The sequence below is a fragment of the Protopterus annectens genome, chromosome 8.part0 (genome assembly GCF_019279795.1).
Source record: "Protopterus annectens isolate FY-2018-M chromosome 8.part0, PAN1.0, whole genome shotgun sequence".
NCBI classification, from domain to species: domain Eukaryota; kingdom Metazoa; phylum Chordata; order Ceratodontiformes; family Protopteridae; genus Protopterus; species Protopterus annectens.
The window spans coordinates 1,629,325,325-1,629,343,804 of record NC_056741.1 but is presented as its reverse complement, the minus strand read 5'-3'; the positions used below and the strand labels follow the sequence as shown (position 1 = coordinate 1,629,343,804).

Genomic DNA, 18,480 nt, shown 5'->3' with positions numbered 1-18,480 from the left:
CTAACATGCAACATTAACAAAACCTACTGGAGAGACAGGTTTGTCTCCCAGAGGCTGCCCCATCTCTGAAATAAACTTTCCTTGCATGTCAAACAAAGTATGTCACTGACCTTCTTCAACTGCAACCTTGATGAGTGGATGGGAAAATACAGATTTGCCCCAGGGGTTCCACCTGTGTCCCTCACTGACAGAGGAGACAGGTGCTGATTGATGTTTCTTTTTTGGGGATAAACTCTTTGCTAGGCTTGTAAGGGCCCCAGGGCCATTAGCCTAGTAACCTCCTATGATAAAGCAGTTGAGAGGGGAAGAATAAAGGTTCAGCTGGTGGATCAAGGTAGGCACTAACTTAGGGGGTTCTGAGTCAAAATACACTTGACATACTGTATACATTCTACTATATAATCCTGAATAACTATTAAAGTGTATTCTTTTTTTTCAGGACTTTATAGCCGCATAAAAGAGAGACACCATGTTATCAGTGCTTCTGACTGTGGTTTTAATCATGACAGCAACAGGTATGTGCCTTTTGACTTACTTCTATACTTTAGATTAAACTGTAGGTCTTACAATACTTGTTCCTAGAGTGCCACTTACTGTAGTCCCCGCAATTCTGTAGGAGCTGCATGTTCCAGAAACATGGCGACTCACTGATGGCTGATGGATGGACACCTTAACAAGAACTTACTGGCAATGTACAACCATCTGTCCATAAGTACTTCACAGAATTAACCCCTGCTTTTTCTGAGCAACATAGAGCATCAGCATTCTGTAGTGGTTATAAATGAACTACGGTTCAGAAGGTCACACATTTAAATCCCAGCACAGCCAATGGCATAACTACGAAGAACAATCAAATATGCATATACTAATAACAGTAACAGCTGGTCAACCAGGTCTGAGGTGCTACAGCCTTAGAATTATTGTTTTAATAGAGGACTTCACGGGATAACGATTCTTTGTGTGGAGCGTCTGGCAAAAAAACTAGTGCAGAATGTTCCATTCTTATCAACACAGTTTGAAATAGCCCAGTGAGCATCTGTCAGTATAAATACTGCCTGTTTATTGTGTGCTCCATTGTGACCTGACCTCCATTTCCACAAGCTTCAATTCTCAGAGTGATTATGTTTGCTGCTTTATAGAGCCCCTGTGGGTAGTCAAATTATTTAATTGAGCATCCCCACCCTCTGAAAATGGCAAAACCCCAGTCCCAGACTTACTGATGTTTGTGATCTAGCTGTATTAAAGTCAGTGTTATAATGAGACATCCAGGGCTGCAGTTACCCTGTAAGTTAATATTTCTAAATGTAGCTGCACTGCTGTTATTTAAAAATGAGAAAACTTCTAGTAATCTCATTGTCTGTAGCGGGTTGCTAAATTATGTAGAAGCATAGTCAGATTTTCAGTTTTATTTGTAACCTAAAACACAGACTACAGTTTGTGATGGCTTTCTATTCCCTTCATTCATACTGCACAGGATCTAATGCAAATGCTAAGTTTTGAATGTCCATTCCATTCATGGTTCATAGGTTCATAGGTAGGTACTAGGCTATGGGCCCAACAGCCTAAGTAAGTCTAACCAACAAGGTTCCCTGGCTTATGCCACCCAAGAAATTTAATTTCCTGTGCCCCTGTTGAGCAGAGCCACAGAAGTGATCCCCTGAGATTACCCCATTCCTGGCTCTAATCTAATGTTTCAGGAATTGTACATGGACCTTATAATCCTTAGATAAATTTGTAACATGTCACCAACAAATGAAGCACATTTTAAATATGTCAGGTATTCATTGTTTTCTAACACCCACATCCTATGCAAGTTCAAGGGTCAAGGAGAAATACAAAGTCAGAATATCTGGAATATGTGGGAATACAAAATGTGTGTGTGTGTGTGTGTGTGTGTGTGTGTGTGTGTGTGTGTGTGTGTGTGTGTGTGTGTGTGTGTGTGTGTATATATATATATATATATATATAATATATATATATATATATATATATATATATATATATATATATATATATATATATAATATTTATTTATTTATTTATTATAAATATATGGAAACCAGCCCTTCAGTTGAATGTTCAGAATTTCAAACATTTGCAATGCCTGCTCAAGCTTTTGATATTCTTATGATTTTGATCAAATGAGTCAAATGCCAATGTTCACAACATTGACCAGACTGACATTGCAAACATCGACACACAACTACACATGTCCTGAACAACAGCCTCAGCACATACAAAATAAAAACTTACAAATAAACCAAAAAAAGAACATTTTTTGAGCCCACCCCCCCCCCACACTGCTAGCTAATTACATATAATAATTCAGAGATCGCACGATATCAGGGGAAAGTGCATATTTTCCTACCCCAAATATTGTGCAAAATCCCATACCTGTCAACCATCTGTTTAGGTGACTGAATGTTGGGAGCTAAACAGATCAACTGTACTGTCGTCAGTAATCAGAGCTGCTATATATACATATATGTATATGTATATGTATATACACAGACACACACATACACTCATTTTGATTTTGTATTCCCACATATGCTAACTTTATTGAAAAATGTTCTGTAAAATCCCCTTGAAATGTACTTGCCTTGTAATGTACGATGTTAATTACAATACCTTCTAATGATTGTGATGCAAACTACTCAGCAGTTCCATAGACTACCTCATACAGGAGGTACCTGGATCTGAATGGCGAAATGATAAATCAGCAAGCAAAAGAAAGTAGTATTGCTGGAAATGAATTCATCCTCAAGAATTGGTGAGTACCTTCACAAGGTGGACCCTGTTTTTCACAAAATCTCACCAGCGACACTGATATATAGACTGTATTTTATATAGCATATATCATGGACAGTAGTAGGTTAAAACTAAAAATGATAGCTGGGTGCACAAAACCCAGGATAAAAACGTGCCCGATCCTGGTAGGCACACTGGGGTCAAGACTGGAAAAAATGACATTGTAGAATGCTCAAGACATGGAAACATTCCTACAATGAGGCTAGGCCTTGCCCAGGGGGAGGATGGCCCCCCCTGTTGTAGAAGGAAGTAGTAGCCCACAAAAAATGACAAAAATGGATAGGCCAAAAAAGAGCCATAAAGATGATACAGTGGCCTATTGAGGATAAGAAAGAAATTATGTATTATTATTATGCAAAAAGGCCAGAATTTCCAGACAGAAGATATACAAAAAGATAACGAGAGGAATAAGAGGAAAGAAAAATACTTCCACAAGAAAAACTGTCAGAAGCTTCAAATAAAAACGTATGTTCATTAATACAACAGATTCATGAAAAACATTACATAGACCAAGAAACAGTCGGCCGTTTGGAAAAAGAAGCAACTGAGGAAGTACAAAAATAAAGAACAAAATCTAGAGATTTTTGAAAGGTATAAAAAAAGAAATAAAGACATGGGAAAGAAAGAGTGATCCGATATGGTGCAAAATGTATGCAAGGTAGAAAACCAAATTAATCAATACAAAAAAGGCAGACCCAAAGGTATTCAAAGAGAAATACAGGCAAAGGCATCCAGATATGGAAATTTTCACAATACAAAAAAAAATTAAGATCACAAAGAGGGAACATAGAACAGAAGATTAGTTAAGCAGAAGTTTAAAAAATAGAAGTTGAAATTATAGAATACCTGCAAAGTGAATGATTTAGTGTAGAAAGTCTAACACAGGTTATATCACAGCATGATGGAACAATGAGTCCCCCAAGTAAGGAGAAACAGGAGGAGCAGGAGACATCTAAAAAAATGCAGTGCCCAGATGCAGTGCCTAACTTCTGGCTAAAAGTATTAACATCATTACATTAAGATTTACCCATGAGTAAGAACTATTTATATGTGCACCCCGAACAGACACCAGTCTGGTTAACAACAGGAAAAACAATACTTCTATTTAAGAGCAAACCTGCAAGCCATCCTAAAAACTATAGACCAATAACGTGCCTTCCAATGACATATAAACTGTACACTGGAACCGATGCCGACAGAGGTTATAGTCATTTAGAAGAAAACGCAATCATGGCAATAGAACAAAACGGTAATAAAAGAAAGTCATATGGAACAAAGGATCATTTGTTGTTAAAGTCATAATGGAGAACATTAAAAAGAGGAAGAATCTAAGTATAGCATGGACAGACTACAAAAAGCATTTGACAGTATCCCATATTCATTGATAAAAGAGTGTTTAAAAATGAGTAAGATACACCTTACAGTGATCAATTACATTACAGCAACCATGAAACAGTGACAAACCACTTTGCAATTAAGCTATGAAAAAGGACATATTATTATTCCAGGGATAAAAATTCAAAGGGGGGATATTCCAGTGTGACTCTCTGTCACCACTGCTTTTTTGTCTTGCTCTTAACCCATTAAGCCATCTGCTTAACAGATTAGGTCATGGCTACAATTTGGGTCCCCGAAACTAAAGTATAAAGACTTTTCATCTTCTTTTTGGAGATGATTTAAAACTGTATAGTTCATCAGATGAGGAACTGAAAACACAACTGCAAGTGGTCAAACTTTTTCAGATGATATAAGAATGTCATTTGGTCTTGATAAATGTGCAAAAGCAACCTTTAAAGCAAAAAAGCTGCAGCACCAAGAAAACATCAGTTTGGGACAGGAATGTGATAAAAAAGAATTTGAGTAAGAGGAAGTGTATAAATATTTGGGAATTGATGAAGGATCAACAATAAAACATAAACAAACGTGAAAAAAACTTATTATTAAGGAATATTTTAGAAGACCTAAATTAATACTGAAAACAGAGTTGAAATCTAGGAATGAAGTCCAGGCTATAAACCAGTTTGTTCTTCCTGTCCTAACTTACAGTTTTGGAGTGACTGACTGGCCCCCAACAGGTGTTGGATAGGTTGGACAGGAAAACTAGAAGGATGCTTCATGCTCATCAATTGATTTATAAAAATCAGTGTATACCAAGACTATATATTCCCCACTCTAAGGCGGTATGGGCCTCCTCAAAGTTGATTACATGTATAGATCTGCAATCGTGGGACTACATACATATCTGCTGACCTCACAAGACGCCAATGTAGTGAAAGTTTTGAAACATGAGGAGAATAAGTCTAAGATGACTTCCCTGCTTTGTTTAGCAGAAGCATATGTGAGTCAAGCGGGAATGGAAATCAGGCCAGAAGTAGATAAAAATCAGGCAGCTACTGAATGTGCCAAAAAAAAGAAAGAATGTAAGGTGACGGATCTGATGAGATGGTAAGAAATGTGAAAAATGTATACATATAGTTGAAAGTATAGAAATATCTTGGAACAACCTCATGTTGATCAGGATTAAATGCAGGAATGGTTAAAGACAGGTGAATTTAAACCAAAAATGAAAGCTTAATACTGGCATCCCAAGATAGTGGCCTATGTACATGTTGCTTTACAAAGTGCATTAAAGATGTGGGTGAAACAGACAAATGTGCAATTTGTAAAACAGAATTTGAAACAGTCACACATCTTGTTGCTGGTTGTGATATACTAATGGCAGAAGGACTGTATACACAAAGGCATAATAACATGGCAAGACTGTTCCATTGAGGATTGTGCAAACATTATAATATTGAAGTAGCTGAAAAATACTGGAGACATGAGCCACAAAGCATTATAGAAAATGATGAAGTATACATCACATGGGATCACCCATTACCAACAGTTCAAAAATGAAAAGAAGACAAAAGTAGCAGTGATCAATGAAATTGCTACACCCAGTGACTACAGTGTCTTATGTACAGAGAGGCACAAAGTCATAAAATATAGGATTTGCAGGCAGAAATGAGGGCAATGTGGAAGAAGGATACCCAGACAGTTCCAATAGTAGTAGGAGGAACTGGTCTTTTTAAAAAGAATTTACAATCATAATTGGATATGTTACCAATATGTGTAACTCTATACAAATTGCAGAAGGAGTCTTTGACTTAGGAATGGGGTCTGTTCCCGTCGTGCCATTAGAAACCCAAAAGACTTGGACAAAATAAAAGCAGAGATACCTAACACACAGTGTTTATTGAACTGCCCATCTTGGAAGCCATCATCATCATCATGTAAAGGGAGAGGGGTCCATATCAACACAAAATTTGAGTCTGTAGACAAGTTAAATGAGTGGAGCAGAGCACTGAAAGATACACATCTTGGTTTGCAGTCTAGTTGGTTACTCATTTCATCTTTTTTGATTATAAGTCTATTGTGTTAGTAGGTACACAGATGTAAGCAAAATGAATTAGGCTTCATGTAGTGCTGTCTCCTTCACTCAGATTATCAGGCCTACAGCACCACAGCGAAACTGTTTAACAGGCAAGCAGAAAAATTCCAGACAGGTCAATTCATCACTATACTAGAAGGCTACTGTAACCCACTTGTGTCCGTCCATTTAGCCAGTGAACAAAAGGCTTTGTTCCATAACATAGATCAGCAGTGGTTGGACTTACACATCGAAGAATGACTCAAGATGTAGCAAATGCAGTCTGTCCCAGTGGCATAGAGTGCCAAAGCTTTACTGCACCCACACCGCTCAACCTCTTAGAGAAAGAAATCTGGACAAAGCCATAAATAATGGGGGGGGGGGACAAAAGCCCAAAAACAGGAACACTTTTTAAATATTGCTCTTACAAACTTAAAAAGTTGATAAAATTAACTGGTTTTACATTAGCATGAATTTTTTTGAAGGGTATGTAGCCTGAAACTCAAATGACTGTCATTATTTTCTGAGTTCGGTCTTCAATAATTTGCCAATGTTGGGAGAGTAGCCTAATGGTTAAGGTGTTTGCCTTACAAACACAAGGTGCAGGGTTTGAGTCTCACAAGGGATAATTGGTTAGGCTTAAAAATAACTCGCAAGGGCAGTTAGCCTAGTACTAATCTATGAATCTAGAAAACCACAGTTTTCTGAAAAATAGACCACAAATACGAGGCACAAATCTGAACAGTCTGCAAAAATCTGTATATTTGAGAGGTATGAACCCCAGATGACCCGTGTTCAAGTAGCATCACAGCTACTGAAAGGACCAGATGAGGGAGCGGATGGGAGTGAGTGGACAACACATCTCACCCATCTTTGTGGGAGGGAGACAGCCTAGGCTCACTGCAGTAGCAGAGTTGAGCCTGCCAAGCCCTATGCTATACTATTTGGTTAGGAGGTTGTGTTGGAGTGGAAGCTTGCATGCCCCTCTCAGCAGCAACATTTGTGAAGTTCCCAAGGCTCCCCAGCAGCAGTATGATGCTAAATCAGGGACCCTGACCCCAAACATGTGTTTGCTTGAATCTGAAGCAGGCTAAGGTGGGTTCTGTAAATTTGGTAAAAGATAAGAGGAGCTAATGGTCAGCTCCAAGGAGAGGAAGAGGAAAAAAAGAGATATGAAATCCACAACTGGAAAAAATAATAATGATACATAAAAATAAAATAATATAATGAATTCATCAAATCAACAAATGAAATAATAACAAGCTTGCTTGTAAATCACTTCATGAATTGTATAAATGAAAGCTTATAGCATTTGCTGATTCAGTGAATAAATATATTTTTTCTATTTTATTCAGTGATAAGACTTGTAGTTTTGCTGTTGGCTCAACATGGTAGGCCTAAAAAAACAAATGTTAGCTGTGTTTAGCTGTAGACAATGTTTGATATGCTAAAGTCATTGCAAACTCCCTTAATAACTCACCTGTTAATTGATGAAACATATTAAAGTAACTGCAAACTTCTTGTGACTTGTTTTAGGCTTGCAGGCCAGCCAGGCAAGAAACAGCCTGTGGGATTACTTCAGTCAGCTGACGGACAATGTTAAAAACACAGGGGGCCAGGCTTATACAACACAGATAAGCAAACAAATCAAGTAAGTTATTCTGCATACCTAAGTGGAAATTATTTGTTTGGCAGAAACAAAAATACTAAAATGAGGAACTCAGAATAGGTCATAGAAGTTTTATTTAAAATATTGATTTAATGTGATGATTTGTTATGATACAATACATTCACAGAGTGTAACAGTTGAAATTTTATATCCATTTTTTTATCTAGTAACAATTTTTCATGTATAGCCTATTTAAATAGATGGTATTCATAATTCCAAATCTGACTGAATGGCCATGAATTCAGACTTACATACATCTCTTCTCCAAGGTATGGTGATATATTAGTTGGTTTATGTCACTTTGGGGTGTGGGGGGGCTTCCTTTCCTCCATGAGGGGTGCCCCATGGCAAAAAACAAGTTTAAAGGAGAAGAACAATATTTGATAGTTGCTGTTGTGCATTTTAGCATTACTGCACCCAGCGTTACGAGTGCTGATATTTCAATAGGGGACCATGACATTTGGCGGCATTATTCTCATTATTGCTACTTCTGCCTGTGCTTTGGGCAATGGGAGAGCAGTAGGAGTTCCAGTTTACTATTACTACTATCATTATACTAAAAAAAATAGATAAATGCAAGTGTGTTGGGGGGGGGATGAGGGTAGTGCAATCATTCAAAAAGTGTAAAAGAAACGTTTATTTTATAGCAGTGTGAACTACATTACTTTTCAAGTGATAACAGTGACGACACCTGTTATTACTATTTTACCTGCACCATTAGTAAAACATAATTTGATTGTTAAAGCTCGCAAGATTTAGGAATGAAGTGTAGAAAGGGAATCTGGATTCTCAGCACAGATGACATAAGAGGGCATCTTGGGTGAGAGGTTTCCAGGTATTCTACACTGTAGGTCATGGGTAGAATACGTCAGAGATTGCTTTTTTCTTAACTCATATTTCTGTGTTCTTAAACATTGATTAAGCTTGAACTTGCATATAAATATTCCATAACATTTGTGGTACAGTTGACTGAGATTTAAATTTTACAACTGATTTGGAGCACCGGTGTCATACTGTATCTTATTGCATCCAAAATGAAATATAAATAAATATTAAAACTCTTCCTAATCATGTGATTCTTTCTACATTCAGGTGGGTACATCAAAGGCGGGAGCACATTTTAGTTTAGGCCCTACATTTGGACATTCAACAGTGAAAGGATACTTTGCCATATCACTATTTTCCACCATGAAAACAGCCAATGGATATGCACTTATTTTCTTTTTGGGAGTGTTGATTCATTTATAAATTTTCCAATATCCACTTACCCTAGTCAGGCTCACAAGGGCATGTCCATGTGTTAGTTTATCACTATATTTAATGTCATCCCAAAGGCAACATGTTATTTATGAATGGGTATGGACCAAATACAGCCTTGGCTGAAATGACACTATCATGGGGGATGTCCCTTAAGCTATCTTAAAGAAAATAACTGGATCAGTTACAGCCATGTGACCCAGCCCCAATAAACACTCAGGTAACTTGAGACAGATGGCTGTCTAACTTTGGTGACTTAATTACAAAAACAGTAAACCCTAACATGAATAAAGAGAAGGCTGGTCAGCATAGATTAAAGATGCACTAGGCATGGGAGCAAGGCTTGTTTTTGAAACACTAGCTTGTGCAATCTCTGCAACCAGCCAGCCTTTCCCTGGAAGGAATAATTGCTGGCATTCCAGGTATTTCTCCTTCCCTATAATGACGAGACCTTGTAATTGTTATACAAGTAGTGGTGGTGTGCAGCTCCCACCTTGAGGATAGATGGGGATTACCCCCCACCCCTGCTGCAAAAATGGGTCTATATCAGGACGTCGAACTTTGAAAAGAGTGAATGCTCTTTCATCGAATCCTGATAACTGAAACCACAGAATGTCGAACGGCTGGAACAGCAATTTTTTTCCCACAGAAAAAAAAAATCACTGGGCCATTGTCGGAACTTTGCCATTTCCTCCACTGTGGTGCTATCTCGGAGTTGGTATATTTAAGTAGGCAGGGTGTGGGGGGCACAGCCCCCCACATTGGGGGGTGTCGGGGAAGAAGCTCCCCCCACTTTATTTTGTCTGTAGATTTCGTTTTTTACTGGAGCAGAGATTGTTTTTCCCTGGGAAAAAAAAAAATCACTGTTCCATATGTTCGACATTGTGTGGTTTCGATTAGGAGTCGATTTAATAGAGTTCGCTCTTTTCAACATTCGACTACCTAATATAGACCCTGCAAAAACAGGTTTTTATTGTAATTCTTTTACTCCCAAATGCTGCTTACATAGGGACTTTTCTGAATGCAATTGTATGAGGTGTATGAGGTGTATTAGTCAAACAAATGTCAAAGAGATATTGAGAACAGACTACTCTTCAGTTGTCTGACATCATAAAGATAAATAAACATAAATAACATACACCAGCAAGCAAATGACAGCACCAGCTGATACTGCAATCTCAGCAGAGCTTGTCTTTATCTATAGCTTCACTATATTCTTTTAGAAAACGTTCTGTTACCAGTCAAATATGTACTTTAGTTCAAAGTTGGACCAGGGATAAAGTATACTAGTCCCTCATCTCCAGCAACTTCTATGACATTTGTTCAAAGCTCTGTAAAATAATACTGACTAGCTGTTAGGCAGTTTTCCTTTTCCAAGTCTTTCGAAGCTATTATGTGGAGGCACAGTAGCAGGTAAATATTGAAGAAGAGTAATATTGTATACCTAGAGCCAGGAGGGCAACTGAGAGCCATTTTAACAATCCAAGCATGCATACGCAGTTTCATACTTGTTCACAAAGTAATCTTCATTTATGAATAATGTAGGAATAAACTGGTGCAAAACCTAAGGTTTGGAATGTTAATGAAACCTACCTGTGTTGGCAATCTGCTCAGAGAAAGGAAGAATTTGGGATGAGGTATATAACTGCACTGCCACAAAGTACTGACCAAGTAAACTTGCTCGGTGTTCCATATTAACCTAAAATTAAGTGTGTTAAGAAAAGCATTTGTGAAACGTCTTAACTTACATAAGCAAATATAGAGTGGATAACCCTGCAAAATTATATCACAAATGAGATGCCTTTAAAAGGTCAAACAGAAATCATTATTTTGTTTTCATTTTCCACAGAGGTCTTTTTAAGGACAGCTTTCAACCTGGAAATTTCTACTCCAAAGGCCTACTCCAAAAGTTAAGCTTGTTCACAGAGCAGGCACACATCCATGTCTCCCAGAATGCTGAGGAACTTCGGACACAAATTAGGCAACAACTACAGGAAATACGAACAAAGTTGTCACCTTATACTGAGGAAGTTCACCAGAAAATCAGCAAAAACATTGAAGAACTTCGCCTTAAGCTTATGCCATATGCACAGCAAATCCATGACCATATGACCTGGAACACACAGGAACTTCAACAACAGTTAAATCCCTCTGTACAAGAATTTCAAGATCAACTGGTAGAAAATGCTCATGATTTTCAAAAAACCTTGACCCAATATGCAGATACACTTGCGAAGAAGATAAGTCATAACATTGAAGTAGTTAAAAGAAGTTTCAAACCTTTTGCTGGCAAGCTAATAGAACAGATTTTCCAGGGTATTGAAGAACTTAAGAGAAACCTAGAATCCTACCATTCAGATGACCAACCAGATGTGCTCAGTCAACATATCAATGAGCTGTCCCAACAGCTGGTGAAGGATGCCCAAGAACTTCATGAGAAGATCAATCTCAGCCTTGATGACCTTAGGAATGAGCTGCTTCATCACCCAAACCAGCTCAAGGAACAAGTCAAGCAGACTTCTGTGAACCATCAGCAGGACATCAACCCCTATGTGGAAGGTCTCAGTGATGAGGTCATTATAAAAATTGAAGACTTCAGTATCAAAGTTTCTAGACATGTGGAGGACCTCAAAAGAAAAATAGCCCAAAACACTGAAGAGATGAAGCACAAGCTAGTGCCCCACTCTGAAGGCCAACAGGAAATGATGACTTCTCTGGAGGAAATGCACAGTAAACTCAGCTCTTTGTTGACTGAAATTCGACAAATACTACATCATTAAACCTGACATTGAGGAGTATAGTACTACAAACAATGCATCCTTAAAAACCCACCCATGATCACAGGTGGGACACAAACAAGCTCTGTTGTTGCTAAATCAATGATGTTCACACTCCATGGCCTTCTCTTACTTCACTGGGACATGGCAGAAGATTATTGCTCATAATAGAAGGGCCAAGCATGGACGGAAGAGACTACAATGTTTCCTGAAGTCAATATTCTGAGGTTTGCAGAGCTGTATGTACATATGAACTATATCTGTGAATAGAGGCTATATTGTAGTACACACTAAAATAGTGGAAGGAATCTGAAGAGCTACCATGCAGTATTATATTTCATTATGTAAATTATTGCCACCAAAAACTTTTTAAATTGGACTGTGTGGTGCCAACATTATGTCTCTTTAGCTAGGGCACAAGTGAATGTTACATGTAAGTGAATGTATTTATTCATATCCACTTTTGTTTTTAACTGTACAGACTTTTTTGTTCAATACAGATCAATTAAATTTAGATAACCTGCTTTTCTGAAAAATTTTACAGAAAAAAAAATGTTTTCTATCATGCTACTCACACAGTGTTACATATCGTTTGCAATTTGCTTAACATATATGCAGGCTATTGTTTTAAGTTAGCAAAATAATATTAATGAAAAAAAATCACATTTCATTTGTAGAAGTAGCAAGGTATTTATAGAAATTATGCTACTGGTAGTCAAATTCCAGTCTGCAGACAGGCATAATTATGTTACACTGGAACATTACTACGATGAGTGAAAGAAATGTCAATAACTTACCACTATGACTTGAGGATGTGAGACAGTATTGTAGCATGCACTAACTTGTAAAACACATGCAGATGTTTATATCTTCTCAGCTTGTTTTTATTTGACATTCAGTTAGAAAAGCTAATATCACTACAACAGAAATATATGGGGGGGTGAGGTTATCAGAAAGGAATATAGTGCGACCACGCTTCAGTAGGTATTAGAGTGAAGATAGTTCATGTAACCCAGTGGGAAGTAGGCATGAATAAGTTGTGATACAGTACAGACATGCCTGTAACATATCACAGACATGCCTGGGATGGTGATATATAATGGAGCCTCATAGTCACCATGCAAGTCAGTTGACCTTGCATTGCGAGGTTACGTAACACAGGGACATCTGCTTCAAGGAACATGCCCAGTGCTATGGTTGTTCACGTACTCACTGAAGCACTGCATACCTGTTGGAAACCCGTTCAGGAACTACACAGCAGGCATCCAGGCCTAAGGACTGCTGAGGACCCAGCACCTGGTACAGTGGCTCGTACATAGCATGGTGGCTAACGTCACACCTCTTCCTGCTTCTTGACCAGTCCTGCAGAAAAAAGAAAATAAAATGCAGTAGAACAAAGCACCATAATTAAAATACATGAAAAAGGGAACAAAAGAAAACAAGACATAATGGTCAGTTTGATGTGGTGCAGTTTATTAAAAGAGGACCTGTAGGAATAAAAAAAAAAATCAGCCAAATAATGTAAAACAATAGCAATGGAACTCACTATTATACAACAGATGATATCTCAGGTATACCAATGCAGATATAACTGAAACAGTTTAAGATATACAAGGCAATTTCACTAGAGGCTCCAGATTCTACTTCCACTTTCAAGGAGGACAATACCTATAAGCCTCAGAACAAATTTAAGGGCACCAATTCAGCTGCCCAAGCTGTGTTTGAAAGACAACGGGGTATCATGTTGTTAGAACTGTAGAAAAAGCATATTCCAGTGCAGAGAGAGGCATTCGGTGATGAATCTATCCCTCCACCTAGTTTTATTTCCTGATATTGGTTGAGACCTGCTGTTCTAGTGTTAGTTTCACTGTCTGACTTATCAAGATATTGTTTTTCTTGGCATTTTTGTTTAAGCAGTTTTTCAGTGCATCAGGTGTTGATACATGTTAATTCATTTTGAAAGAGATAAATATCTTGATTTAATGTGACAAGTACACCCAGCTTGCATTCATCAGCAAATTTGATTAATCAGAGATCAGTGCTATCAGATTTGAGGTCAGAGAAGTAAATGCCAGGAAGGAGAGGGCCCATCACAGATCCCACTGGTCACCTTTCCACTGGTCACCTTCGCCCTGACTGAGGTGTCACCAACTCTGACAACATCCATTCTGTCCCAGATCCAGATTGATAAACTAGTCTAGAAAACCAATGACCAGCTAAGAAATGGTTAGATATTAAATTTTAAAAATATACAGAATATTCAGTGTGACATTTTTAGTACAGTTATAAAGTAATGCCAGCAATACATTCTGTGAACCCCACCATCTCTCAAACCTGGTCTAGCTCCTCTGGCAGGTGATCCTTTTCTTTTCATTCTCCTGCACCACTGCAAAACTAAAACAAAAAAAGTGAATGACTATACAGCATATCCACGAAAACAGAAGGCATCACAGCTGTATTTGCCAGGCTTACTATAAAGTGACACAGCAAAAATAGACTACTTACATAATAGTCAGGCTCTCTGTCTTAACCTCTTCTTCCCACTGGTGTAGAAGGTCTTACTTGTGCCTCTTCAATTCAAAATAATTAGGCTGGTAGTGCTCACCAGACTGAGCGATACCACTGGCATCACTGACACTTTGGCAAGTGTATGCCAGACATTCAACTTATACAGCATAGACCTTTTATAATTCCCCAGTGGGTGCTCTGTAATCTCCGTATGTAGCAGGTTTTCCAAATGTCTGTGTGTAGCAGGTGCTCCCTATGCTCCGTGTGCAGTAGGTGCTCCCCATGCTGTGTTTGCAGCAGATGGTCCCTATGCTCTGTGTGCAGCAGGTACTCACAGTGCTGCATGTGCAGTAGGTGTTCACCATGCTGCATGTGCAACAGATGATCACCATGCTGCATGTGCAGCAGGTGCTCCTTATGTCCTGTGTGCAGCATGTCCTCACCAGTCTCTGTGTGCAGCATGTGCCCACCATACTGTGTGTTTAGTAGTTGCTCATCATGCTGTGTGTGCAGTAGGTGCACACCATGCTGCTCATGTAGTAGAGGCTCACCATGCTGCATGTGCAGCAGGTGCTCCTTATGTCCTGTGTGCAGCATGTCCTCACCAGTCTCTGTGTGCAGCATGTGCCCACCATACTGTGTGTTTAGTAGTTGCTCATCATGCTGTGTGTGCAGTAGGTGCACACCATGCTGCTCATGTAGTAGAGGCTCACCATGCTGCATGTGCAGCAGGTGCTCACCATACTCCATGTGCAGCAAATACTCACTAGTCTGCATGTGCAGCAGGTGCTTACCATGCTGTATGTGCTCACCAAGCTGCTTGTGTAGCAGGTGCTCACCATGTTGCATGTGCAAAAAGGTGTGGAAATATTTTGTACTCCCTCCTGCATCATGTGGGGACCCTGACAGGGTTTGATCTTGCTTAGGTCATGTCCACTCTCCAGGTCAAGTTTAGGTGAAAAAAATGGTAGCTAAGGCACACTGTTGCACTTAGCAGAGATCATGCTCTGTGTATCCATGAGCAGCAAAGTAGGGTGATTGCCATTTATGGTTACACAACACAAGTGGTCAGTAGCACATGGAGGAATGCACTCCAGTGATCAGAATCCACAGTCACTCAGTCTCTATGTGACTTGAATACCCCACCTCCTGCACAGGAGCTATAAGCAGTACTGACTCACGATGACCATGGTCATTAGTGTAATGCAAATCATTAGTAATATAGCAAGGCTCTTTTGGCATCCACTGTATGTGACCTCAGTGCCCAAGCATCAGCCAGACCAGGCCCTGTTATGCAGAATAAGGGTGACAAAAACACTGCATTATTGGTGCAGTTCAGAAACAATTGTTTTAAGTTATCTCAATGGTATAATAATTGGACTACAAGCAACATTTTTAACTCAATGAAAAACACATTTGCCATTTTTCAAGTGACCATGTTATACCTGGCAACACAGAGACTCCAATATAAATGGATATCAAAATGTAGTGCCATATAAGGTGACAGTAGACAGGATAATTTGTAACAGACTCCAGTACTGCAGTTACTGTTCAAGGCATCTTAGCACCACAGACACTGTCACATACTGGTGCAGTGTATGTGGAATATTGCACTGGTCGTGACAGGTCTCTGACTGGCTTGGGAGTGAGGTTCAAACTGACATGGCACAAAGAACAGGCAGGATAGGTTTCATTCCTATGTGTATTGAGAGGATGGTCATCCACCCAGGGCACAGGGAACAGCCAGGTAAGGCTGCAATCCTGTGGAAGGTGTAATCCACTCAGGGTACAAGGAAGGCAGGTGGGCAGGCTCAACCATAGTCCTCCTCATTTGGTGTCTACACACCATGGCATAAGAACAGAGACAGCAGGACAGGCTACTGGGGATGCCTGGCTTCAAGTGCATGGGGCACACAATGTGCTACTGGCACAGATGCAAGGGACAGCTTACAGGGCTCATGTGCCCACAGAAGCTGCCACAGTGTCAGAATAGTTACCATACAGCAGCACACAGGGCTGTGATCACCACAAGAGTATCAGGACAGTGAAGAGACAGGGGCTGCTGACATGGATTGTTCTGCATAATCCCACTGATCTACATGTGTACCCTCAGGTGTAGTTGACCTATCATGAGATCAAAAGACTGCCTATGGCCGCAGAAGTTCACCATACAGGAGACTGAGGTGCTACTGTAGGCCCTACATACACATGGCAGGTGTATCGAGGTCTGCAGGGATCAAATGTGGCAGGGAATATAATATGATTATGGTATAACTGCTTCTCCGGATTACTAGTATGATTCTGCATACCAAGAGCAAGGCTCGGGAAATAGCCAGGGACAAGTTGGCCACCAAGGTGGACCCCTAACACAGAGACAACTAATAGATATTGAAGAATTCCAGACATCCATCAGTGATGATAGTGACAGAACCTTCATACTTGATAGTGGATAGAGTATGGGAACTAAGTTGGTAACAAATGCCCAAGTGTCTCTAGGGTATGCCCCAGGTGAGCAGTGGGATATGCCATTCCTAAAGGACATAGCTTAGCACTTCTGCCTGTATTACTCAGACATGGTCATTTGCATTCATGTCACCCATGGGCTCATCAGGGCTGCAACAAAGACAACCTGTACCACAAGGTACAACTGCCTGACTATCCATATGGGATGCATCAGGTTAGTAGTGGGACATGTCATACCTATAAGATATTGGCTACCACCTCTGTATGGTTTACTCATAGATAGACATCTGCATTTCTGTCAGACAGGGATAACAAGGCTGCAAGAAAGGACAAGATGCACCACAAAGTATGCATGTGCCTATCAGCTATGCATGTTCTTGTTAAGTAGCAGTCTGTGTGCTGCACATTGGTGGGAATCACACATTTGCACTATCTTTTAAAATGAAAAGTTATCTAAATGCATTCACAGATTCCATGGGGAAAGAATCTGGCACAATAAGTTCACACATGCATGATGTCAACAGGTCTTTGTAAGTTGACGATGATAGCACCATGTACCTTGTACAGTCCAAGGTCATAGTAGGACTGTTAGCAATGCTAAGAGTGGAGGGCATTCCCATGCACACACCTAAGGGGGGTACACAAGTCCAGGATGAATCTATGGCATCACCTGTGTTTCATGTAGGTCATCCCATACATGTCAGTCCTACATCAGATACACAGTGAGCATTACATCACTGCAAACAGTATCAAAGGGCTGAAACACCACTAAGGTGCATAGACATCACTGGGGGAAATGTAGGGACACATTGGAATAATGTGTCCAGAACATTCCCTGATCTAAGTCCTACCCTTGGCATTAATCACTGAAGATGCAAGTCTGTAATCCAGGTACAGAGAGATGCTAATCAAACAATGTCAGGAGTGATCTGTGGGTTGTGTGGCCTGTGAAGCCTTTCAACCATTGCAGGAACTGCAGAATATTCAGAGCCTGGTAGTGACCAGAGGCAAGCACACTTTTTGAGGGAAGTGGCAGTCACTCAGCATCCAGTAGTTCACCCATGTGGCTGTGGGGGACCAGCTGTATGGTCATACTAGGGCTCTTGGGTTCATAGGTTCATACGATGATACTAGACTATTGGCCCAGTGGCCCTTATAAGTCTAGCCAATAATTTCACCCATGTTTCCTCAAAGTCAGCAGCTGTTTCCCTTGTCCAGCAGGGACACAGGTGGAATCCCAGGACTGTATTTTCTCTTTCCCATCTAGTCGTCCAGGTTCCTCTTAAAGATGGCTAGTGAGGTACTCTGCTTGACATGGAGAGGGAATCTATTCCACAGATGGGGAGTCTTTGGGACACAAATTTCTTCCTCCACAAGTTCTATTAATGTCACAGACCAGATTGAGGCCTTGCATGTGGGTTGCACGAGTAGAGATTGTCTTATGAATATGCAGCAACTCCATCAAGGCTGGGTATGAGATGGCTTTATATGCCAGACACAGGTCACCTCTGAGCAGTCTGTATGAGACTGAGTAGAGGGACAGGGCTTTTAGCTTATCTGTACTGGATAGGTGTTGAGACCCT

General features: G+C 39.8%; 1 protein-coding gene across 1 annotated transcript; it reads left to right on the top strand.

Moving 5' to 3' along the window:
* Window positions 1–436: 436 nt before the first annotated feature.
* Window positions 437–12,450, top strand: LOC122809567 (apolipoprotein A-IV-like). Its single transcript, XM_044081158.1, has 3 exons — window positions 437–515; window positions 7,760–7,874; window positions 10,999–12,450. Exons 1-3 carry the CDS (start codon window positions 470–472, stop codon window positions 11,927–11,929), a joined length of 1,092 nt encoding a protein of 363 aa, XP_043937093.1. The 5' UTR covers window positions 437–469; the 3' UTR covers window positions 11,930–12,450.
* Window positions 12,451–18,480: the final 6,030 nt, after the last annotated feature.

What these genes read in the sequence shown, in the direction of transcription:
- LOC122809567 (XM_044081158.1), top strand. Translation starts at nt 470, where the DNA reads ATGTTATCAGTGCTTCTGACTGTGGTTTTAATCATGACAGCAACAG. An exon ending in TTTAATCATGACAGCAACAG is followed by an intron (nt 516 to 7,759) that starts GTATGTGCCTTT and finishes GACTTGTTTTAG; the next exon opens with GCTTGCAGGCCAGCCAGGCA. An exon ending in CAGATAAGCAAACAAATCAA is followed by an intron (nt 7,875 to 10,998) that starts GTAAGTTATTCT and finishes CATTTTCCACAG; the next exon opens with AGGTCTTTTTAAGGACAGCT.